Source organism: Sorghum bicolor, chromosome 8 (genome assembly GCF_000003195.3).
Source record: "Sorghum bicolor cultivar BTx623 chromosome 8, Sorghum_bicolor_NCBIv3, whole genome shotgun sequence".
NCBI lineage: Eukaryota > Viridiplantae > Streptophyta > Magnoliopsida > Poales > Poaceae > Sorghum > Sorghum bicolor.
This window is the reverse complement of record NC_012877.2, coordinates 20,833,756-20,858,976: the sequence shown is the minus strand read 5'-3', so window position 1 is coordinate 20,858,976 and position 25,221 is coordinate 20,833,756. Positions and strand designations below refer to the sequence as shown.

General features: G+C 45.1%; 1 protein-coding gene across 1 annotated transcript; it reads left to right on the top strand.

The window, feature by feature from the left end:
- On the top strand, positions 14,347 to 21,304 carry LOC110437536. Its single transcript, XM_021466007.1, has 6 exons — positions 14,347 to 14,447; positions 15,052 to 15,091; positions 19,288 to 19,533; positions 19,920 to 20,072; positions 20,823 to 20,882; positions 21,116 to 21,304. The coding sequence occupies exons 1-6, from the start codon at positions 14,347 to 14,349 to the stop codon at positions 21,302 to 21,304; spliced, it is 789 nt and encodes a 262-aa protein (XP_021321682.1).

The following is a 25,221-nucleotide window of genomic DNA, read 5'->3' as shown; positions in this document are numbered from 1 at the left end:
GTGCCTCTAGGGGTTGTTCGTGTTGCTCCCGTCGCCGTGCGTGCGAAACTTTCCATCTGAAGAATTATTTGGTTTACCATAAATGTGTTTTCCGCGACGGGGAAAATCGGGACCGAGTGGGGGCAGGGGCCGGGCGCCCGCCCTCTTCATCAGGGCGCCCGCCTTGTGCCTGGCCCCTCTGTGGGCCCGCTTCCTCGAGCGTGCTTCTAGATGTAAAACTTATTAGGAAAATATATGTGTGACCCAAAAACATCAGATTAAAAAGGTTAGGCTCTAAATCTCCATGGGAATGTAAAAATGGATTATGTCTATTTCTTCTAATTCTTTATTGGGCTATAAAAATAATTTAAGACGTTGGCCATTTACCTTGAATAATGTACCTTCGTCATTTTGAAGTGTGATAGCTCAGTGGGATGATGAATTGATTACCTTGAATGGTCCTTCCCATTTACTCCGGAGTTTTCCATGCCCAAAAAGCTTCACCCTGGAATTAAAAAGTAATACCTTATCTCCGGGTGCGAACTCCTTCTTCTTGATTCTCTTGTCATGCCACCTTTTGACTCTTTCTTTGTAGATCTTCGAATTGTGATATGCTTTCTCTCACCATTCTTCCAATTCTGATAGTTGCATTCTTCTATGATCTCTAGCAACATCTAAGTCCATATTCCATCTCCTTATGGCCCAGTGTGCTTTGAGCTCTAGTTCAACAGGTAGGTGGCAAGTCTTCCCGTATACCAATTGGTATTGGGACATTCCAATTGGGGTCTTGTATGCTGTCCGGTATGCCCAGAGTGCATCGGGTAACTTGTCTTTCCATGCCGTTCCCATTTCATTTACTGTCTTCTGGAGAATATTCTTGATTTGCTTGTTGGAAGTCTCTGCTTGGCCACTTGTCTGAGGATGATAGGGGGTAGCGACGTTGTGACGGATTCCATGTTTTGATAGATATTGCTTGAAGCATTTGTCGATGAAGTGTGCTCCTCCATCACTTATCACTACTCTAGGGACTCCAAATCTTGGAAATATAATTTCTTCAAACATCCTCTTTGAACTGATGTTGTCGGCATGCTTGCAAGGTAATGCCTCTACCCACTTGGAGACATAGTCAACTGCCACCAAGATGAACTCACACTTCTTTGATGGGGGAAATGGACCCATGTAATCTATTCCCCAGACATCAAAGAGCTCAATCTGAAGGTTGTTGGTGAGTGGCATGGCATCTCTTGTGTTTATGTTTCCGTGCCTTTGACATGGCCCACATCTTCTGATATATTGCTTCGTGTCTTCATACATTGTAGGCCAGTAGAATCCACACTGCCAGATCTTTGAATGTGTATGGAATGCTCCATAATGACCTCTATATGGTGATGAATGACATCTGTCAATGATCTTTCATCCTTCCTCAGTGGTTACACACCTCCTGAGTAAGCCATCAGAGCATACTCGGAAGAGGTATGACTCATCCCATATATGTGAACGACTTTCTTGAATAAGCTTCTTCTTGTTCGCTCCTGGTGGTACATACCCTGAAACCATAAAATTAACAATATCTGCATACCAGGGGTCAGACCTGTTAATCCCATAGAGCATGTCGTCCCGGAGTGAATCATTGATGGGGGTTTCCTGTGCACTCTTAAAATACATTCTAGACTAGTGATCAGCAATAGAATTTTCTACTCCCTTTTTATCTTTTATTTCTAAGTCAAATTCTTTAAGTAATAAGATCCCCCTAATCAGGCGAGGTTTAGCATCTTTTTTAGTGAGCAGATATTTAGTGCAGCATGTTCAGTGTAAACAATTATTTTAGCTCCAATTAAATAAGATCTAAATTTATCAATGGCAAAAACAACAGCCAGAAGCTCTTTTCCAGTGGTTGCATAATTAAGTTGAGCTCCTGTCAAAGTTTTACTGGCATAAGCAATTGCATGATGCTTCTTATTTTTAGTTTGTCCCAAAACTGCCCTCACAGCATAATCACTAGCATCACACATAATTTCAAAAGGCAACGACCAATCACGGGGTTGGATGATTGGTGCAAAGATGAGTGCTTTCTTTAATAAATTGAAAGATGTTAGGCATGCATCATCAAATTCGGAAGGAGCATCCTTGGCTAGCAAAAGAGTAAGTGGTCTAGCAATAAATGAAAAATCTTTTAGGAATCTACGATAAAAACCAGCATGGCCAAGAAAGCTTTGAATTCCTTTTATGTTCACAGGTGGAGGTAGTTGTTCGATTACTTGTGGCAGAACCACCCTAATTATATGGCCCACATGCACTTGACATTGTCCTTAAGACCTCTGACTACTGCACATGAGAGTCATATAACTTGGGTAGTCTGTCGGGTGCCCTCGGAGGACCCCGAATCATCCACATTTTAACTTGTACAGGATCAACATTGAGTTACCACAACATTACAACATTTGTTACAAAAATAACTTACATCAGAGTGCGGAAGATTTATAACTCAATTTACAACATATGATGAAGTATAAACTTAACTAAATTTCCAAAAGGTGTGCGGAGTAGCGGAAGCATCTTAGGTGAAGCTTCTAAGGTAGAAGAGGTGGATAAATCATGTCGCGCCCACCGACATGACCTCCATTAGCAGCATAAGTCAGCACCTGCAACAGGGGTTATAAAACCCTGAGTACGGGAGTACTCAACAAGACTTACCCGGCAGAAAAAGAGGAGAACTTAGGAATGCAGGCTTAGGGTAGACAAGGAGTGGCTGAGCAAGGAGCCAAAGTGTTTTGCCAAAAAGCTTACTAATAGTGCATCCTTACTTTCAAGTTTTACCCACGAATTCCTCTCCTGAAGAGGCCGAGGAGTTCGAAGATAGTCTATCTAGTTGCCTCCCACAGACAAGTCTGTGAGTTCCTAGTCCTAAATTAAAGTATTATACATCCAACGGCCATAGCTTCATGTCACTCTGAGTCCGGGAATTGGGATCCGAACCTCATGAGACATTCCCCCCTTTCTCATTTTATCACTTAGTTGCATATTTATCTACGATGAGGGTCGAAGGAATTGAGTCTCCCAATCGGGGAGCAACGACGATTCGAATCGCTTAGCAATCCAGCTGGAGTTCCTAACCACCCGACATATGTAGAACCAAATCTTGCATATGTCAACCCAAATCAAGCTCTCCCCAAATTTGACCAGGTTCGCGGCACCCGAGAGCACAGTACTCCACCATCCTACAGCCGATCTAGATGTTTTCCGGTCATCTCAGATCCGTAAGGTGGGTACACACTACTCTCGCCATCTTTCCACTCCCAGTGCGCGAGTAGCTGTTCGCGTCGAGGGATTACAAGATCGGGCTTACCGAGGGCAAGTGGCTAGTACTATAAATTCTCAACCCAGCAGGCCATCAACGGAACGGTCCTTAATCAACACAGTCGGAGACACTACTTTAAGACTCCATTCTTAGAGCAAGTCCACCGACCGGTCTCAAATTGAAACATCATTGATCATAAGTGTATCCCACAACAACCCTTCAAACTTTCTTGTTTAAAAACCTATCTAGTAGCAGGGCTAAGCATCGCTACGCAGTTTTAAAATAAAACAGGTGTCAAGGACAGGATAACAGATGTCAAGGTAGTAAATGCAGCAAGTAGGTTAACCCAATTCTCAACTACCTAATGCAGCATTTTCAATTCATAAGTGATAAAAGATTTAAAACATCCAAGGAGGGGTTAATGCATCCGGGGCTTGCCTTGGTTGCAGGGTAGAGAGGGACCCTCGGAGACTTCCCAAGTCTCGGATCCGACTTCCTCGAACGGAGCACCGACGTCAGGGTTCGGTTCAACGGGCGCTCCTTCGGTCACGGACACTATACGCAAAATGATGAATGCTCATGATATGCGTATGACAAATATGTAAGAAGGACCAAATCGAGTACAACTCGCCTTCTTGATGCAATACAGAATTATCACTAAATAAAGTTGTTTAACATCTTAATGTTTTTACCCAAGAGGTTGCATCTGTAAAATAAAATCTCTTTTAATTCATAATTAACCTGAATTAACTAATTATTAATCTTATTTACCTTAATTAATTCTTAATTAATTACTAATGACAGTAATTAAGCATTAAGGCCAAACAATAATTAAATGCCAAAGGTCATTAAGGTCAATGACCTCAGGTCATCACATAATCCCAAAATCACTCAAACCCTAATTTTGAGAATTTAACTAATCATTACCTAATTATTTTGGAATTATTACTAAATTACTAATTAAAGGTATAATAATATTTTATTCAAACTTCATCCAAATGCCACCAAACTTTGTGTGAAGCCAGGGAATAATATTCAGAGGCATCCCACAAATTTTGGTTATTTTTGGACATATCACTAAATTATTGAAATTCATGATAGTGTTATTTACTAAATAAAGGCTACCATTTTCATACATATATATATTGCTAGAAAATAAAACCTAGCATTTTTTTTGTGTTCTACATACTGCATAGAACATATCCAAATATTTTCACTATTTTCGAATCTGCACAACTTTTCTATATATATTCAAACATAAATCAAATTTGCACACATAACCAGGACAGCAGCATATATGTAACTTCATTCAACCATAATTAGAGATCCAAGCATCCAATAAAGGTGATATTAGACTTTCTGAAAAGCTTAGATAATTTTCTGCAACTTTGTTATTATCTTCGAGAACTGATTTAATAGATAAGATGGCCAAATAGCATGAAGAAACATTCCTGTCCAGACCATGGACAGAACCAGACATTAAGCTTCATACATCTATAACCAGAGTTATAGATCACCAAAATTCATGATCCATAACATTTTGGAAAGCTTATGAAAATTACTACAATTCATCTTTTATTATGAAAGCATGATTCATAAGTTTAGCAAGTTGAAATTACACTACTACAGAAACTGATCCAAGATTTGACAGAGAACAACCATTTCTGAAACTTAAATTTAAACAGGCATAACTCAGAAACTATAGGGCCAAATGCCACCAGAATTTAACACCAGGTAGATACATGAATTATATACAACTTTGTTATAGACAAGTTTCATATCCAACATTATTTACCTAGAGCAATTTATAATGTTCCAGAAACTATCTAGAAATCACTAATAATTTAATTACAGAGAAAAAACATTTCATTTATGTTCCAAACTTAAACCTGGGCAAAACCCAGCTCACCAACAGTTGAAATACATCAAAGAGATACTAGAAAATATCATGGTCATCCCTAAATAAGTACCTTTCATGTCTTTATTAATTTATTTAGATAAATAGACAAAGTAATAACCATATATCAAAAGTACACAGTAAATTCTGAGAAAACTACAGCAGCTCATATATTCTCTCCAAAGTCTACTGTATAAATTTCACGCCATTTGGTTAAGTATAGCAATTTCCATGAAAAAGATAAATTTCCATCACAAGGAAGCATGTAACAACAAGATAAATAAGAAACTCGACATTCTCTACACACATATAGCTAAATTATGTATCTATATGATATAACAACCTCATATAAAGGTAGAGGAACCATATTTTACATTTATTCATTTTTAGTTTAATTGTAAACTATTTAATAAGCACTACACAAGATAAATCAATAACTTAATCATATGTCATCCAATGAATCTAAAAACTTAACCACAGCACACACACATAATCATTAGTCTACCATAAAAGTTTCATCTTAAAAGAAGCTATACAGCAATAGATATGAATTTCTTCCTTTTAAGCATAATTAAAAGACATAATTCATAACTAATTATTTTACTATAAAACATAGTCAGTTCCATATTTTTAATAAAAACTAGACATTTCAAGGAGCACAACAAAATTTTGTTCACCAAAATTGGAGTTACCAAACTCCAGATATGAATTTCCAAAGATTCTAACAAATCATCTACAAACAGGTCCTGATGGCACTATTCACCTGAGTCACGAACTTCGCAATTAGACCCCTGCCTTGTGTCTAATTCAAACGCGAGGTCCCTGGCGTGAACTGAAAACAGAGGAAGCTCGTCGGAGCTCGCAGTTTCGGCGTTGGGGTACTCGTCGGCAGCATTGGAGCAGCGGTGGAGTTCACCTGGACTCACGCACACCCTCTGGTTCCCTCTACTTGGCCAGAGGTGGTCTGTGGAGGCATGGCCACGTGAACAGCGGCACTGGCGGAGCTCCGGACGGGGCTAGGGAAAAACGTGGCGCTCCGGCCACCGGGAAGGCGAGGGGACGAGTTGGGGAGCATCAGGGGCTCAGCACGACTTCGTCAAGCTGCTCAGAAGTGGTGGAGAAGCACGGAGGAGGGCTGGCCACGTGAAGCGCCCACGGCGGCGCTTTCGGCCGGAGGTAGGGGAGAAGAAGAAGCTCCGGCGATTGGGCGGGTTAGAGGGCGTGATAGGGAGCGCTCTGGGTTCGCAAGAGTGCGGCAAAAGTGGTGGAAGGCTCAATTGAGTTGGAGAGGGATCGAGTATGGTGTATTTGCGAAGGGAGTGGTCGCCGGTGGTTTTGGCCGTCGAAACAGAGGAACACGAAGTCGGCCGCGTGGGCATTCAAAAGGACGAGGCGGAGTGGTCGCGGGCGTCCACGTCGCGTGGTGACGCGGCCGGCAAGTAGCTGCGTGGCGGCGAGGCGCGCGCGCGGCGCTGCACGGCCTGCGGCCGCGCGGGGACTGGAGCTCGTGATCCATATTGGGACACTGTAGCAAGCTCTATCCCTCCCTTCCTTGTCTTTTGCAAATTACTCTCAAAAATTGAACTGAAGTCAAATTTCTGCCAAAATAAAAGTTGTTCAGAATTTTGAATGCTACAAAATATCTTTAAGGATCCAAAGCTGATTTTGAACGGAGAGGGACGAATTTGAGCCAAACCGTTTGAAATTCAAATTCCAATTTGGGGGCAAAACTGATTTGAATTAGGGCAGAATAGAAATTCCAAAATTACTTTTGATTTTTCTCAACAACTTGAAAAATTCCCAACATAAAAGTTGTTCATTTTGTTGAGCTCTACAACTTTTATGTTGATCACTTTTCAAGATTCCAAACAGATTTTGAATTGGGGATTCAAATTGGAAAAGGGGACACTTTCTAGAAATCTGTATTTTCAAAATTACTTTGAATTTTGTATTGAAACTTCAAAAACTCAAAACACCAAAGTTGTACATCTTGACAAGATCTACAACTTTGATTTTGGACTCAACCTCAAATTTTGCTTGGTTTTTAAATTACACAAAAGGGGGCAAATCCAGGGTTTTAAAATCAGGGTTTTCCCCCCTATTTTATCGGAAACCTTCCGCCCTTGGGGTTATACAACCAACACAAGCATCACTTCACAACATAAGTACACTCTACTTCCCTAAGCACAAGCAATCAAAATAAACTTGTTTTAAGTTGATGCATAATAATGTGCTTAACAAATATGCTTTGCAATGCTTATGATGACATGATCCGTTTTTTAGTGTTCGTAACATCAGGGATGTTACAGCACTTCAATTTTAGCTTTGTCTACCTCAATACCTCTTTCAGACACTAGGTGTCCTAGCACTATTTCTTCCCTAACCATAAAATGACATTTTTCCCAATTAAGGATTAAGTGCTTTTCTTCACATCTTTGCAAAACCTTGTCTAAGTTTTCAAGACAACTATCAAAAGTTTTTCCATAAACAGAGAAATCATCCATGAAAACTTCCATAATCTCTTCAATCATATCAAAAAATACAGACATCATGCATCTTTGAAAAGAAGCTGGTGTATTACATAACCCAAAAGACATTCTACCGTAAGAATAAGTTCCGTATGGGCATGTAAAAGTGGTTTTGCTTTGTTTTCTATAGTCTATGCACATCCGCCATCCTGTGACGGTGCGTTGCGGAATTAGCTCGTTCTTTTCATTCATAATGACAGTCATGTCTCCCTTTTTAGGCACAACTTGAACTGGGCTAACCCACTCACTGTGCGGCACATGATATATAATCCCTGCATGCAACAACTTTATAACTTACTTTTTAACTACCTCTCTCATTGTGTTGTTAAGTCTACGTTGGGGCTCTCGAGAAGGTGAAACAGAAGGATCTGTCGGAATACGATGGGTACAAATCATAGGACTGATTCCTATAAGATCTTGAAGTGAGTAGCCGAAAACTGAGTGATGTTTCTCAAGAATGGCCATTAATCGTAGAGTTTGCTCCTGAGTGAGTTTATCACTAATGATCACAGGAAACTCTGGATTATTGTTTAGGAAAGCATAGATAAGATCGGGTGGTAAAGTTTTAAGATCTATGGAGGTCTAGGCGTTTCTGCATACTCATCTAAGGGTTCAGGTTCAGATGGTTCAGCTTCTTCTTCTATGAAGAAAGGAGCTTCGTCTTCTAAGTCTGGTTCTTCTAAAAGCTCTAAAGATGCAGCCTTTACCTCCTCCATAGGATCAGGCAAAAGATAAGACTCGACCTTATTGTTTAAGGAGTGAGAAATTGTTATGGGAAATTTAAAAGTTTTCCAAAAGAAATGTGTAGCTTTCCAGTATGACCTTCATAAAAGGAGTCTTCTAAAAGGTTGTCCTATCAACAGGTCGAAGTCCCATGTATCAAAGATATAGAAGTTCAAATGAACCATGGAGCCTTCTACCGTAAGGGGTAGGACATTAATAATTCCAAGACCGGGGACTAATCGTCCCAAAGATTCCTTTATAACTTTTGTTGTGGGGGTTAAAACCAAATTTTTAAATAATTTAAGTGCAAAAGATTCAGACATGATGTTGATCCCCACAACAGGATTATAGAGAGCATCAAATCGATTAGAATCATAAGCACAGCGTATAGTTATAGGAGGTGTGTCCAAACGGATCACATCAGAGGAAAGCTCTGACTCCTCCAACCATTCGCTACTCATGACTACGATAAGCTCTCTCAATTGATATTTAGTTGGCAAAAAAATGCTAAAATGGCCGTTTTGGGGTCTATTAATAGAATGGTAGTTTGAAATGTTTCCAAAATCGGCAAAAAGGTCAGATTCTATATCCAGCATGAACTCAGATTCTATAGCTAATGTAGATGGAGAATTTGGCAGAGTGTCTACTTCGGCTTCATGAGTTTCATCATGAAGGGTATTATCCATCTCAGCTTCTAGGATTCTATCCAGGATCACTCTAGCATCATCAGTAGGGATGCAAAAGAAAGAACCTCTAGACATTGTATGTAGCATTTGTTTATGATCTTTCTGAAGACCTCGAAAAAAGTGAAATAAAAGAACAGGGTCTTCAAGATTAAGGTTTGGACCATATTATAAAAGATCAGAAAAATGTTTTTAGGATTTTCCCAAAGTTTCATTATCTTTTTGTTTAAAAGATAGGACTTCAAGTCTAAGATCGCCGATACGGTCGAGGGAATAAAAATCTAGACAAAAGTTGTCTCGTAAAACTCCCCATTCACCTCGTTGTTGACTTACCTTCTGACTGTACCATTGTCTGGCTTCTCCCCTTAAAGAAAAAGGAAAAAGCTTCCAATGTAAAGTCTATCAGAAATGCCTTCAATGCGAAGACAATCACATGTTTGCTCAAAATATCTAATATGAAGGTAAGGGTTTTTGTCTTCCTTTCCTGAAAAAGATAGGTTTTGAATCATAGCAATCAACCTGGAACTTAACCTGTACTAGGATGTTTGGATAGGCTGTGATGACTCCCATGGTAAAAGGTCAGTTTCCGAAGGTGTTACAAATTGGTTGATTGATTTAGAATCTTGATTTTCCATAAGGTAAGAGTAAAGAAAATAAATAAAGAATATAAAAGATAAGAAAAGATAAAAGTATAGATACAAGCTAATAGTAAGACTCAAGGTTATCTCAGCAAACTGTCTTTCTCCCTGGCAACGGCGCCAGAAATGCTTGTTGATATTTGGGAACGCAATAAGGAATTGATCCGCAAGCGCACGCATATCGGTGAGCACTTCATCCGGGAGGTTATCCAGAGTATCGTGTTTATATTTTTACCACTAGGAGAAAAAGTGCATCTGACTAACCCGGTCTATTACTACTAACCATTAGGCTACAAAGAATGTTTCTCAATGTGAGTGATATATAGAGAAGACTACAACCGTAATCTCTTTCTAACCTTGGTAGGGATGATCTACTGTTCTATTGGGGAAGCTTACGGAATCTAGACACCACAGAGGATGTTCAACCCGCACCTATAAACCCTATCCTTTCTGCTAACGAGATATGGTCTGCAAAGGTAACTCGGAAATGTCACGTTCCTCGCTACTACCACGGTCCAGCTAGTCAGGGGATATCTATGAGTATCCTAGCCCAAACACCACGTTTATGCTAGAGATGATTACTCTAAACTCTACGTGAAGAGATTAAAGTAAACTCATAAACAAAAGAACAATAAAACAAGAACTTACTAGAATTTAGAAGTTGAAATACTGAAGAATCCTAGGAGCAAGCTTCGGGTTAGGAGAACTTGATCCCGCAAGTACAACCTCAGAGTAGACACCGACAGGCCGGGCTTCCTACGATCTACACCTCCACTCTATCTCTCTCAATCTAGTAGAAACTAGAAGATCTAATTCTACTCACATTGGATGTTAAGCCCTAAGTCTATTTAGAGGTGAGGTATTCCTTCGGGGGCTCCTCTCAACTCTATGATGAACTTCTGTCTCCTCCAGGGGCCAGGGGGTCTGCTTATATAGTCCCCTCAGGTGAACGTGGACCGTTGGATCAAATCGACATTAATTGAACGGTTATCCTTGATCCGTTAGGTCGGTGGAGCGTAATCCTGAAAGAGAGTCCTGATTGGACTCCAAAGGGGGCAGGCGCCCTGGGCCAGGCCCCGTTCTGCCTCCGCTTTGTTCTCGTGGCTTCTAGAGTCATCTAGATGGTAGAAAATTGCGCAGTGCGTTAATATCTCTATGTAATCCCGACATGTGGGCCTTTCTTCCTTATTTCCTAATAACCCCCTACATAAACAGATAAACAACAAAACTCGTGGAATTCTGTCAGATCAGACCCTAATTCTAGGTGTTGTTTGCATATTGGTCCTTTCTCTTGTTTATTTGATAGTTGCATTCTGTCAGATGTGAGAGTAGGGCTTAGCATCCAATGTGAAAGTAGAATTAGTTCTACTAGATTGAGAGAGATAGAGTGGAGGTGTAGATCGGAGGAAGCCCGGCCTGTCGGTGTCTACTCCGAGGTTGTACCTGCGGGATCAAGTCTCCTAACCCGAGGCTTGCTCCTAGGATTCTTAAGTATTTCGACTTCTAAATTCTAGTAAGTTCTTTGTTTTATTGTTCTTTGGTTTATGAGTTTACTTTGATCTCTTCGCGTAGAGTTTAGAGTAATCATCTCTAGCGTAAACGTGGTGTTTGGGCTAGGATACTCATAGATATCCCCTGTCTAGCCAGACCATGGTAGTAGCGAGGGACGTGACATTTCCGAGTTACCTTTGTAGCCCATATCCCATTAGCAGGATCGATAGGGTTTATAGGTGCAGGTCGTACATCCTCTGTGGTATCTAGATTTCGTAAGTCTCCCCAATAGAACAGTAGATCATCCTTACCAAGGTTAGAACAAGAGTGCAGTTGTAGTCTTCTCTATACATCGCTCACATCGACTCACATTGTTTGTAGCCTAAAGGGTAGTAGCAATAGATTTGGTTAGTCAGATGCACGCTTTCTCCCAGTGGTAAAAATATAAATACGATACTCTAGATAACCTCCTGGGTGAAGTCTCACCGATATCCGTGCGCTTGCGGATCATTTCCTAATGGTGTTAACAAGTATCAACAGCTATCACCACCTGCCGCCATCCACCTCACTAAAACAAGGGCCATGCAGACACCTGCCTCTCCATACCCAGGCACCTCACCTACGTTTGCAGAGTCTACCCAACTCACCCCGGGACTCTGACCCTAAGGATCGACAAGTTATGAATTGGGCACACCTTGCGATGCGATGAACCACCACATCCAACCTAACTCTAGCTAAGAAATGTATTTATTAGGCACAATGTTAATGATGACACTCTATTGACACATAGACTATACTCTAGTTCATATATCAATAGCATAACATCACAACTATACTCTAGTCCATAATCATGACTATAATTAAATAATGAGAGAATGAACTTGGAAGAACTCATGATTCTAGTCGTACCCCAAGTGGCCTTCTTCCAAGGAGTCAAGCTCTCCGAGGTAGCTTTGGCTTACTCTTCTACTAACAAGAAAATAAAAGAACTACAACTAGAGAGTGGAGATGGAGAATGGCTCAAGTGTTGGTGTGTGTTGAGAGGGGGGTATGGCCCCCTGTTTATACAGCTGAGTGAGGCGGTGCTCTCCCACAATCTACGCATAAGCACTGAATCCACCGACCCCAGGGAGCGCCATGAAGCCGCACAACAAAGGCGGTGCCGAGAGGGCTCAGCCAGGGGCCGGTCGGCCCAAGGGATCGGCCGGTCCCTAGGTGGCGCCCCTCGGTCTCCAACTTCACGTGTTGGACCTTGGGCCTCTTCTCATGAGGGCTGCGTCAGGGGAAATTGCTCTAGAGAAACTTCACTTGACGTCTTGGTTATTTGATAGCGTAATCATGCATTGAAAAGCGCCTTTTGTGGTGTCCTCATGCATTTGTGCACATGTCCTGTAAAAAATACAATTTTCCAAATACATGTGGAACTAGGTTAGAAATAAATGCATATGTGATGTTTGTTTGCCAAATTTCCCTATTTTTGATAGTAATTGATGGTCAGATTTCTAAGTTAATGACCGTTAACAAGTCCCCCAAGCTAAACCTTTGCTCGTCCTGAGAATATATTCAGCTGTTTTAGGGTTGTTTATCAGGAGTTGCTTCAATGCCGATACAATTCATAAGTACCAGGGTTGTAACAAAATATTCCTCCTTGATTTAAATAAGTTGACAGTTTTATCTATCCCTTTTGACTTAAAATTCTATGGGGCTTTTGCTTTCCCAATCCTTAGGTGGTTGAAAGATAGAACGACATAATAGATTTACTAGTCTTTTATTATTTGATCAACCTTTTATCCGAAGGTTTTAGAATCTTGAAAAAATACAAACAAGTCCCTCAAATGGGTCACTGGTTGTACTATATAATGTTGCTAAGTCAAAGACTGGATCCAAGGAGATGCAAGACATACACTCTGACCAAGATGTGCAAGTGTATAGAATATTTTTGTTCCATTTGCTATTCCTCTCCCTCTTGCATCACATAGCTTTTGGGAAGATTGGGCTATACTTTTTTTTTCTTTTTTTTGGCTCATGCTTCTTTGGCATGGCATCTTTTCATTTCCATGCTCTTTTGACATGGTTTATTTTGGGCTCATGCTTCTTTGGCATGGCATCTTTTCATTTTCTCCATGCTCTTTTGACATGGTTTATTTGTATATAGCCCAATTCTCTTTCTTGCTAAGATTTCTGGAAGAGAGGTTTATAACACAATGGAATTTTTATTTATGGATGTGTAACCCTTTCGAGTCAGCGTTTTATTTGGTGTGTGTTGACACCGTTTTTAGACACGAATCGGGAAAGTTAATGAAGCTTGGATCGACAGCTAGAGAAGTAATGACTGGCCGATAAAGAAGTTGCCGATGACTTATGATACCGATGACAAGGCAACAGGAGGAAGATATGGTTAAGTCCAGGAACAATAGTTGATCGGCGCCGATGGCTGATGTTGACGATTGTCGATGCCGATGAAGGATAGTATGCCGATGATGGTGAAGGAAGACGTCGGAGTCGTCGGGGAGACAATGGTGGTGTACCGATTACCCAGAATAGATAGATTGTAGCTTTCCATAATCGTTAGAGTTTATTTTATGTACGAGTTCTGTTTGGTTTGGAACTAAAATCCTAGTCGTATCTGGTTGTTACTCTTTAGGGTAGAGTATAAATATAGGCCTAGTAGCGATGTAAGAAGACAATCCAATCAATATCATACACAAGTTTTACATCTACTTTTGCATCTACTTTCGATGAGTTCGTCAATCACATATTTTCTTTTACTTACAAGTTCTTAAGAATTCTTTGAGTCATACTCGACGAGTTCTTGAGTTCTGTGTGAATACCTCTTGGCCGTGGCATCCGGGCGCATCGCTTTTGTCAGGACCAAAGTATTCAAGTTACTACCTTTGTCGATTGTAAGGTCAAATCGGCTGGCACGCCTTAACGTTGAGTCGGGTATTAGCCCTTTGTGTTTGCAGATCCACTTTTGCATCAACACATCTTTTGGCACGCCCAGTGGGACCAATTTATCAACAAGATCAATATGTCTACTACTAAGTTCAACACAGACAACATCATCGCTGTAACCGAGGCTGATCTCAGGGATGAGTAGAAGCAGTCTATGGCAAAGGCTATGGAGGAATACAAGCAGCTCTGCTTAAAATCCTTCAGCGTCAACAGGAGCAGCGAAGTAATCCAGAAGCAGGAGCTACCGATGCCTCGGTAGATTACTTTTGAAACCAACCCTGGTAAATTGCAAGATGTGGTTGACAACGCTATTAGTCATGCTTTGATCAATCAATCTAGTGTGTTGTCCAATACTATTTTCAATGCTGTGGTAGAACTTTTAAAGAAGGTCAGGCACCACCATTATATGTTGGCCCAGCCTATCACTAGCCTGGGTTGTCATCGGTCACGGCTCCATCGGCTCCTCCGGCCGTTGCGGGTATAGAAGTCACTTTTCCTCCAAGCACATTAGGGATGACTAATGGGCAGTCTACACCGATGAGAACTAATCCAGCAACATCAGAAGGATAGGTTCAATTCAATACAGATCTATCGGCATCGACAATGTCAGGATCTGTATTTCAGAATTGTTCAGTTCCTCCCAATTGGTGGGGATACGGTATGCCTCCAGACTTTTTTGCAAATAGCTCTGGGACATCTCAGGTGGCTGACTTAGCAGGCAAAGCTCCTATAACATCGACACCTCTAGTATCGCCGATGACTCAAAACCCTCAATATTCTACAACTACCACTGCAAGGCCTGTTATTGGGAATTTTCAAATGCCAACGTTCCAGATCCCTAATGCAAACTCATCGGCAGATCCATTGCCGACGCATCAGAGGTTTATGACTCAGACAGGGTATGTTAACCCAGCAATGACAGTCAATTATAAGCCATCGGCAGGGCCTGCGCCGATGAATGCCAACAATGGATGGACAGGGTAGTTTGTCTTCCCACATGTGACACAACAGAACCATCAAGCTGCGGGATTCCAGCAGGGGCAGATGCATGTCAGTTTTCAGAACCAAGGACCAACCAATCAGCCGATGAATCTTGTTCAGCAGATTGGTGGCCAGCAAGCTATGGCCAACGCTATGTTTCATGGAGAACGTGCGCCTCAGAGACACGTGGAAGCTTATCAGCAGGTGCCAGAACTTCAACCTGCACATCGGCCGGATGCCGATGCCTATTGGGCCGATAAGATAGCCGAGGTTATGAGGGATCAGTTTGGGATAAAACCTAAGGTCAATACCTACTATTATTGGACGCCGTACCCTCCTGCATATGATTTGATTCCGCTCCCAAATCGGTACAAGGTACCAGATTTCACTAAATTATCTAGACAGGATGACACGTCAACCATGGAACATGTCAATCAGTTTATCATCTAGTGTGGAGAAGCTGCTAACAGAGATGAATTGAGAGTTCATCTATTTTCATCATCTTTATTAGGATCGGCATTTACTTGGTTTATTTCACTGCCTCTAAACTCAGTTATTACCTAGGCCGATCTAGAAAAACAGTTCCACAAATACTTCTTTTCCAGAGTCCATAAGAAGAAGATTACCGATTTAGTAAGGCTGAGACAGCGCAATGATGAATCGGTTGAAAGCTTTGTGCAGAGGTTGCGGGATGTAAAGAATAAATGTTACAGTCTGGTTCTGGATGATCGGCAGCTAGCCGATTTGGCTTTCCAGGGATTTTTGCCACACATCAAAGATAAATATGCTTCTCAAGAATTTGAAAGTCTGAGTGACTTGGTGCAGATGATTTCTTATCAAGATATCAAGGCTTTTGAACCTAGGAAAGCTTGGAATAAGGTGTCATTTGTTGATGAGGCAATGAGTTCGAATTCTGATGAAGAACTAGTCATCGGCTTGGCAGAGTGGGTAAAAAACAAAAAGCCGATGTCCTATCCTTTTGGCCAAAAAGAACCAGAGAAATTTGCTTTCGATATCACTAAAGCCGATAGGATATTTGATTTCTTGCTTCAAGAAGGACAGATTAAATTGTCACCCAATCATGTGATCCCATCGGCAGAAGAGTTGAAGAAGATCAAGTATTGCAAATGGCATAATACAACATCATATAGCACAAATGAGTGCAAGGTGTTTAGGCAATAGTTACAATCGGCTATAGAATCTGGGAGGATTAAGTTTGATAATTCCAAAGCTCAGAAGCTGATGAAGATTGATCAACACCCTTTCCCTGCAAACATGCTGGATGCCAAAGGTAAGACTAAAGTCTTAACATCAGAAGCAGTTGAGAAGAACGCATCGGTGGATCCCCAAAATCAGGTAACTATAGATGACGCCAAGGGCAAAGGCTTGATCCAGGAGGGTAGTAGCTCTGGGAGACCTCCTCGGTCTGGTGTTGTGATCACTCGTAGGCGGCATCGGGAAACATGAGAGGAACGTGAAGATCGGTATCGTCGTCAGCAAGAGGATCGACACTGAGAGAAAGAAAGGCACTGACAAGAGTGGAATTAGCATAAAGATCACTGGAATTGCCCCTTCTTCATTCACTGTTGGGAGCAAAATATTAAATTGCCAACTATCATAGACTACCCTGAATGCAATGGTTATAATCGGTATGATCGGTCAAATCGACGATTCTGGAATGATGATCTACGCTTTGATGAGCCGATCAGGGGGAGAATGTCAGTTCACGATCAGCTAGGGGGTAGGCTTAGTGTGCATGATAGGCTTGGTGTCGGTGTTTTCCCCCGGGGGGTCACACCAACTAGTAAATTTGTATGCGTGCTCCCTTTTCGAGATGGTGATGCAAAAAGACACAAAGATTTATCCTGGTTCGGGCAAGAGAAGGCCCTACGTCCAGCGGGGGGGGGGGGAGAGTTTGTATTATTCTGCACCTAAGTGCTTGTACAGGGGGGAATACAAGCATGGTATGGATGGAGATGGTGTGAGTTCGCTCTGCTACGTGCGTGTTGTCTGTTGTGGTGTATTGCTCCCGGACCTCCCCTTTTATAGTTCCAAGGGGAGACCTAGGGTACATGTATAGGCGTCAGAATAGGGGTCGATAGAGGTATGGCGCGCTGACCAACTCGAGGTCTCCGTACTGGCGTGGCCTCGAGCCGTCCTATCTTGGTGCCTTGATCATGATTATGCGTGCCCCTGAAACCCGCTCCCGTGCACCGTCCTGGACTGACTTGGCTGTTGCATGCTTGTACGTCACGGCGGCATATATGTCGGAGTGGTCGTAGTGTTGTCATTCGACGCCCGACCCTTCTCCAGGAAGGAAATGTGCCTACTCGAGGGTCTGCTGCCGTATAATGCCTTGCCAACCAGAGCGCTGACCTTAGGCGTCTCGAGGGGGGTCTTGATTAGACGTTCCGACCCACTCCCTACGTCCTGCCACGTTCTGGCTTGTTTGGTGGGGAAGGCTGCAAAAAGAATGACAGGACGAGTGCCTGTTCCCTATCACGCTTCTCGTGACCTGTGGGTTAGGTGAGAACGCGTCAGGCGCATTAAATGCCCTGGTTCCCGTGCCCGCGTCAGGCGGTGGGAAGCGTCCTTGCGCTCGACGCCTTCCGATTCGCTCGAGCCTGTTTCCGTATTCGACGGTAACCGGTGGTCGAGCCCTGGTCGATTCATTAGACGTTCTTTCCGTGTTCAAGGCCATGGCCGTCGAGGACCACACGTATGACTGGGTAGAGCGTCGAGTTGGGGGCCTCAACTTGCGTACGGGTATTCTTGTTATACACATCAGTTAGGGTACCCCTTACTGATATCCTCGACAGTAGCCCCCGAGTCTCCATTTGAGCGCTGGCACTCGAGTGGAGGCTATACTTTATGGTCGAGGTTCCGTGGGGGCGCGCGAGCGACCCCGCGGGGGTAGCCCCCGAGCCCTTGGAGGAGTTTTTGACTCCTTCGAGGGTTATATCGCCTAATTTGCAGAAACGCTATCGACACCTGTGGTGGAAGGTTCTGATTGGATCGTTTTGCGCAGGGGTTTCGACGTACTCACGATAGAGCGAGCGTCATCCACCCCAGATTGAGTTCCTAACGGGTGGTCCAAGTGAGAACCTGTGCCCCTTTCGAGGGGGTCAGCTGTAGCCCGGAGGCGTTCTCTTAAAGCGGGGTCGACGTGGTCGGGGATGCTGGTCTCGTTCGATAGAGTCCAGTGGCTCGATGGCTCCCTTCGGGGGGATTCCTCTCGACTGTCTCGACCCCACCTTGGACATCCCCAGCGAGTTCTCGAGGCGGGCCTCGAATTTCGACCACTCGTCGGGCATCCCTGACTCTGGTACTCGAGATCGGCTGTCGAACCCTTTCGGCGGGTCAGCCTGTGACCTCTCGAGACTTTCATGGGTACGTACCTTGGCTTACAAGGGAAGGGAAAAGGCCGCGGCGGTTCGCCTTTCTGCCCGTTGGGCGCATCTTTTCAGGCAGGAGCCGTTGCGACACTGTATCGACGCAGAATTCGTAGCGCCCCGTCTGTGAGGAGGAAAAAAGGACCGTTCAGCAGCGCATTTATGGGGGGAGTTACCGTGTTTATTGGATTTGTCCTCTGGTGGGTCGCCGCCTATAAATATCCCGTGGCCTTGCTACCGTTCTCCCTTCCGCCTTCTGCCTTCCATTCTCGCCTCGGCTCCCTTGCCATCTCATACACGCGCACCCTCGAGTAGCAGCTAGTTCGCCTTCCTTCCATCCAAAAATGCCTGTGAGACTTGTAGCCGCCGATGACTGGCGCCCGTCATTGATGACGGAGCGCCGGCTGTTTTAGCTTGAGAGGGAGGGACTCCTACGCCCCCGCACGTCATCGTCGTGGCCGGAGTGGATCGCGCCGGGAGCGGACCACCGGGAGCCCAATCCACCCAAGGGCTACGTGGTTTCGTTCGCCAAGTTCCACCGCCCCGGCCTGAGAGCTCCTCCGAGTCGCTTCATGCGGGCACTTTGCCATCATTATGGGGTGGAGCTCCAGCACTTCTCCCCAAACGCCATCACCGTCGCGGCAGTCTTTGCCACGGTGTATAAGGGCTATTTGGGGATGATGCCCCACTGGGATTTGTGGCTCCACCTGTACCGGGGCGAGCTTTTCAACGCTCCCGCCGGAACCGCTGGAGTGAGGAAACCCGTGCGGGTCGGGTGCCTCAACTTGGTGCTGAAGACCTGCAAGACGGAGAGGCCACGCGAGTACATCTCGGTGGGATTGTCATCGAACCACGCCGGATGGGACTCCCAGTGGTTCTTCTTGCGAAACGACGATGGCCTCCTTCCTGCCTACACCGGCCACCTGATCACGGAGCGCCTGGAGAACTGGACGTACGGCGTCGTCCAGGTTCACAAGTCGCGTCTCGACCCCCTCCTCGACGCCTTGAAGAAATTACGCGTGGAAGGCCTGACCGCCGCTCTCGTCCTCTCGGCCGTCCATCATCGGAGGGTTCTCCCGTTGATGTCTCGGCCGCTGAGGATGGATGAGATGGGTCCCGGCGTTTCGTCCCGGGACCTCGAAGCGTGCCGGATGTCCAACGAGGCTCCGGTGGATGATGAGGTCGCGGCCCGGGTCAGGGCGGCCGTCGCCGGCGACTTCCAGCCGGAGCACGTCAATGGCTTCCCTATGAGGCCTGATGTGGGATCAATCGATCTGGTAAGTCCTTTTCTTGCATATGGCTTCGATTCTGGACTTCCTTCGATCCCTCTTTAAGCTTGTCTTTGCTCTCGCAGGGACCGATCGACGTTTGGTCCTCGAGGCCTAAAGTGAAGGAGGACAAGGTCGACCGCGACAAGCGGCGCCAGTCCGCTGAGAAGCAGAAGTCTGCAAAGGACTCAGAAAAGAAGAAGGAGAAGACGAAGAATCTCGATCGCCAAGCATTAGAGGCGCGTCGAGCAAAGTCTAGGCAAAGGGGGGAGCCTGAAGAAGAATCCCCCAGTGAGGATGATGGCGGCGATGGCGACGACGACAGCGACGACTCCAAGGGGATGGCGTCTTGCCTCGACCGGATCCTCGAGGGTCCACCTCGAGGCGACGTCAACGTCCCGCGGACGAGAGCACCAAAAGAGGGGCCAAGCGGGTCTCACCGGTCCCGTGCTGATACCCCTCCCGCGCCTATGCAAAGTCGGGCCGTCCCGCGCCCCCAACCTCCCCTATGCCAAAGGCGGGCGGCCGGGCTAAGCCCTATGCGACGGGGCCGTTGACCCATGGCCGTGCCACGGCCTCCGGAAAGGGGGAAACTGGCCGCAGGAGCGCTAGCCCTGGCGCTCGTCAGGCGGGAGATGCCGAGCCGAGGCCCGTGCCCATTCATGAGGGGCCTGGGGCCTCAACGCGGGGCGGTTCGAGGCCTGCCGGTCGAGGCACTGACAGGCGGACCGTTCTCCCTGTGGGGTAATGTTTTCGATGCTGTGATTCTCATCCTCCTGCTTCTTCGTGTTTTCTCGTGTAATGATCTCTCTTATACCCATTTTTCTTTCCTCAGGTTAAAGCGGACGCTTGAGTAGCCCCAGCCCTCAATGGCAAAAAGGCTTAAAGTGGGTGTGGTCTAAAAGATTCTGGTTAGTGGCTCATTCCCGTCATTATGGGAGTTACGTCGTTCTTGTGACGACTGACCTTTGCTTTTGTGTGTCTTATAGGCTCCTCTGACCCTCGACTGCCGACCGGTGCTGAGAGCGCCCCATCCCGTCCCCTGGCCGGTGAGTCTGCCCCATCGTCGCCAAAGCGGGTCGAGGCGCCTCACCCCCAAGGGTAGGAGGGAGCCCCCGAGCCTCCCTGATCTGGGGTCGAGGGGGATCCTATCACTATAAGTGATGGGTCTGGTGGCCACGGGTCTTCGAAGGACGCCCGTCCTATGGACGAGGAAACCCAGACCTCTCAAGTCGCGAAGCGGACGCCCTGGCCTGCCGGGCTTCGCTTCGTCGAGGAGCAGAGGAAGAAAGAGGAAGAGGGGCGCGAGCAGGAGACGCGGCAGCAGCCGCAGGAGGAGCAGCGGCTGCAGCCGAAAGAAGGAGAGGAGGGACAGCCGCCAGCAAGTCCCCAGCTCGAGGAGCTGCTGGAGCAAGACCGTCAACAGGAGCTGCAGGAGCTCCAGGAGCAACAGCGGCAGAGAGGCCAGTAGTTAGAGGAGCTGCTCGTGCCTCCCTCTCAAAGTCTGCCCCAACAAGTACCGCCAGAAGTACTGCCCCCTGAGACTAGCTCAGGCGCGGGTGAGGATGGTGAGGGCCGAGACGCGGATTGAGGCCTGCGAGCCTACTTTGGGTGCTGAGGCCCCTTGTATAGTACTTTGCTAATCTGTCTTAAGTAATACTGTGTCTTTAAGTGGTTGTAAGATTTCTTGTGAATGTTTATCTGTCTTTCCGCTCGAGGTACCTTTGTTTCTTTTTGCGCCTATGTCTGTAATTCCCATTTGGTCTTTTGTTAAGGCGATCTCGATTACCTCGAGTGTGAGGAAGCGAGTAGAGGTATCGTAGCCCGGAGGCGTAGGAGTCCTCAGGCTCGTTGTTCCTCGGCCCTTAAGGGGCTCGAGGTGCCTCCACTACTTGACCACGTGAGATTTACTAATAGGAACGAGAAAATTTCCTGGTTTTTTCGACATTTGAGGGGGGACCCCCCTGCTAGCCCCCGAGGGGGTATCGACTATGCTGGGTTATAGTTGGTACTTGTAAGTGCATTCGCCCCTGGTGTGGGTTTTGATAATTAATGACAATCAAATTAGGAACTAACATGTCTATCAAGTGTAATCTACAGGTGTTAGCTCATTGATGGAATCAAACAAACACATTTGGTGAATCACATCACCCCCAAAATTTCTTCATTTGAGCGACGTTTCAACTCAAGAAGCTACCTAGTTTTATTTCTTGTTTGAGTTATAGGAAACGCCGCACTATCAAGAGGGATGCAAATTGAGTTGGTAAGATGAGGATAAATGTGCTCAGGTCATCTTAGGTTTTGCGCTTGAGAGACACACTTGCACGCACGAACTTCTGGGAAGTTTCTTCTCTGCCAGGGTGAGCCGGTAGTACTGGCCCTCAGGGCCGGTGGTACCGGCAGTGCCAGTTCTTCTCCTGAGTTTTGCGAGAAAATGAACTACCGGTAGTACCGGGCTTTGACCGGTGGTACCGGCTACCGCCGGTGGTACCGGTGAAACGCCGGTAGTACCGGCAGATCAAATTCTCGCAGAACTGTTGTTTTGTGGGATTTTGCACTGCGGGTGGTACCGGCCTTCCACCGGTGGTACCAGCGCTGGCCGGTGGTACCGGCTCAAGGCCGGTAGTAACGGTAGGTCTTTTTCTCGCATCTTCCACTGCTTTCTCACGTTTAGATCTGAGGACACCGGTGGTACCGGTGGTTGCACCGGTAGTACCGGCAGGTGTTCTGTACTCTAGTATAAATAGCTCTATCCTCTTTTCTAACCATTGGTTTGCTCATTCTAGCTACTCCACATCTGAGAAAACAGTCTCCAAGCTTTGTCTCACCCACTCTCTCTCCCTCTTGCTCCTAGACTTCATTTCTTGAGAGATTCGAGCTAGAGAAGTGAGATTAGAGAGTTGGGAGCTTCGATCTGTGACTTGAGCACTCCGTTCCTCGTCTTGCTGGTTTGGTTTGTCTTTGTTACTCTTGGGTTCTTGGAACCCTAGCCGGCTAGGCATTCTTCGTGGTTGCCCGTGTTGACTCATTTGTGAGGGTAACCCGAAGTGTTTGTATTACCCCTTGATTCTTAGTGGAAACATCAAGCTAAACTTTGTGGTTGCTTGAGGAGGAGACCTAAGTGGTCAGACCTTCGTGGTCACCTCAACAACGGGGATGTAGGAACTCCTAAGTGGACATTACCGAACCTCGGGAAAAATACCTTTTCTTGCTGTGGAGGTAGCTTCGACTACCCTTGTTTGTGTTCTTTGTGTTCCTTTCTCTCTTCCACTTTTCAACAGGTAACAAAGGTCGATCTACGTTGTGGAGAAGGACTAAGCTAAGGAGACTCCAACAACATCCTCTCCTACACTTAGGAAAGTGGGGTAACACTCAAATATGAAATCTAAGCCCTTTTCACTCTGATTTCGTAGCTGTCTTAGGGAGTTGGTAGTACCAGCAATTTGCGTCGGTAGTACTGGCTGTGTGACACCAGTAGTACCGGCCCAAACTGTCGGTGGTACCGACAGGCATTTGACTTCCGCAACTTGAGTTTTTGAGTTTCAGGATTTTAGATACGCCTATTCACCCCCCTCTAGGCCAATTAGATCCTTTCAATTGGTATCAGAGCAAGGTTCCTCGTACAAACGCTTCACCGCGTGAGGAGCAATATTGGCCAAGATGGATCCAACAACTCAACAACAAATCGTTGAGCAAATCACAGCACAGATCACAGCATCCTTGCAGCTGCAGCAGAAAGAGCATATGAAGAAGATGCAAGAAGAGCTAGACAAGATGAAAGAACTCCTAAGTAAAAGGAATCATGAGTCGGATAGCGAAGGTGGAAATGAAGATGCTAGCAAAGGGTCAAAGACCTACAACAACACTGGGTTTGATTACAGCAGTTCAACCAAGAATCCAACATTGCCTATGATCAATCCTGGAAAGCCACCTCCTTTTAATAGTATAAGGTACACCGATTGGGCTCATAGAATGGAGTTGCATCTCATTGCCGCAAGATGCTGGGAAGTAGTGGTCATTGGAGTGAATCCACCTCAAGATTCAAGTGAATGGACTCCCGAAGATGAGAGAGACTTTCACCTTAATGCAACAGCTGCCACCTTGATTCTGCAATGTCTTACTCCGGAAGACAACAACAAAGTAAATGGTATGGTAAATGCTAAGCAGATTTGGGACACCTTGAAAGTGTCTTTTGAGGGAGACAAAAGTGTAAGAGTAGGAAACATTGAGCTCTTACAAAGCAAGATTGAGAACTTTTGCATACTCGAGGGAGAAACAACAAAAGCCATGTTTAATAGGTTTATGTCATTGATCAATCAAATTAGAGCACTTGGAGCAAAAACATGGGATGATAACTCTGCAGCAAGAAAGATTTGTAGAGTGTATAGACAAAGGAACAACATGCTTGCATCCGTCATCATGGAGAAAGACAACTATCATACTATGACTCCTCAAGAAATGCTAGCAAAATTGATGCACCATGAAGTCTTGGATGATGAAGCCAAAGAAGCCCTAAATCAAAGAAAGAACATAGCACTCACAGCTTCACAAGGAAGTGAGTCAAGTCATTGCAACAAAGGATGTTATGAGCATAAGCACAAAGATGATGATGATCTTGATGAAGAACAAGCCATGCTAGTGGGAAACTACAAGAACTATCTGAGAATGAAGAAAGATAAGATGAGGAGATATGGTGGAAACAAGCCATATAGAAAGAGGTTTTGCTATGAGTGTGGTGACACCGGCCATCTTGCAGCAGATTGTCCCAATAAAGGAAAGAAGTCAAGGTACACCAAACAAAATGACAAGAAGTACAAGGACAAGAAGAAAGGGGAAGCTCACCTCGGGCAAGAATGGCAATCGGACAGTGACAGTGATGATGATGACAATGAGAAGAAGAGTATAGCTGCCATCGCCGTACAAGAAAGATCCTCCCCAACCAAGATCTTCACCAACATTGCCTCATCCACAGCACTCATCTCCGACACCCACTCATCGCCTAGGCTCTTCGCCAATCTCTCCGATGACGATGATGACACTCCTACATGCCTTATGGCAAAAGGAGACAAGGTACAAACTGACTCCTCTCCTCAAACCACTAGTGACTGTGATAGTGATAATGAAGATGATGAAAACTATGCCAACAATATCATTAAGAAATATGGTAAAGCTGCTGCAACTAAAATTCTAAAGCTAATATATGCTAATGACAAGCTTGAGTCATGCATCGAGTCGCAAGGCGAATTGCTCCTAGAGGAAAGGGAGAAGAACCAAGGGCTCGAAGTATGTCTTTCCAAGGAAAAGGAGAGGGTTGAGAAATTGGGTGTAGAATTGTCTCTAGTCAAAGGCTCCAATGAGCGATTGACTAAGGAACATTCCTCACTCAAT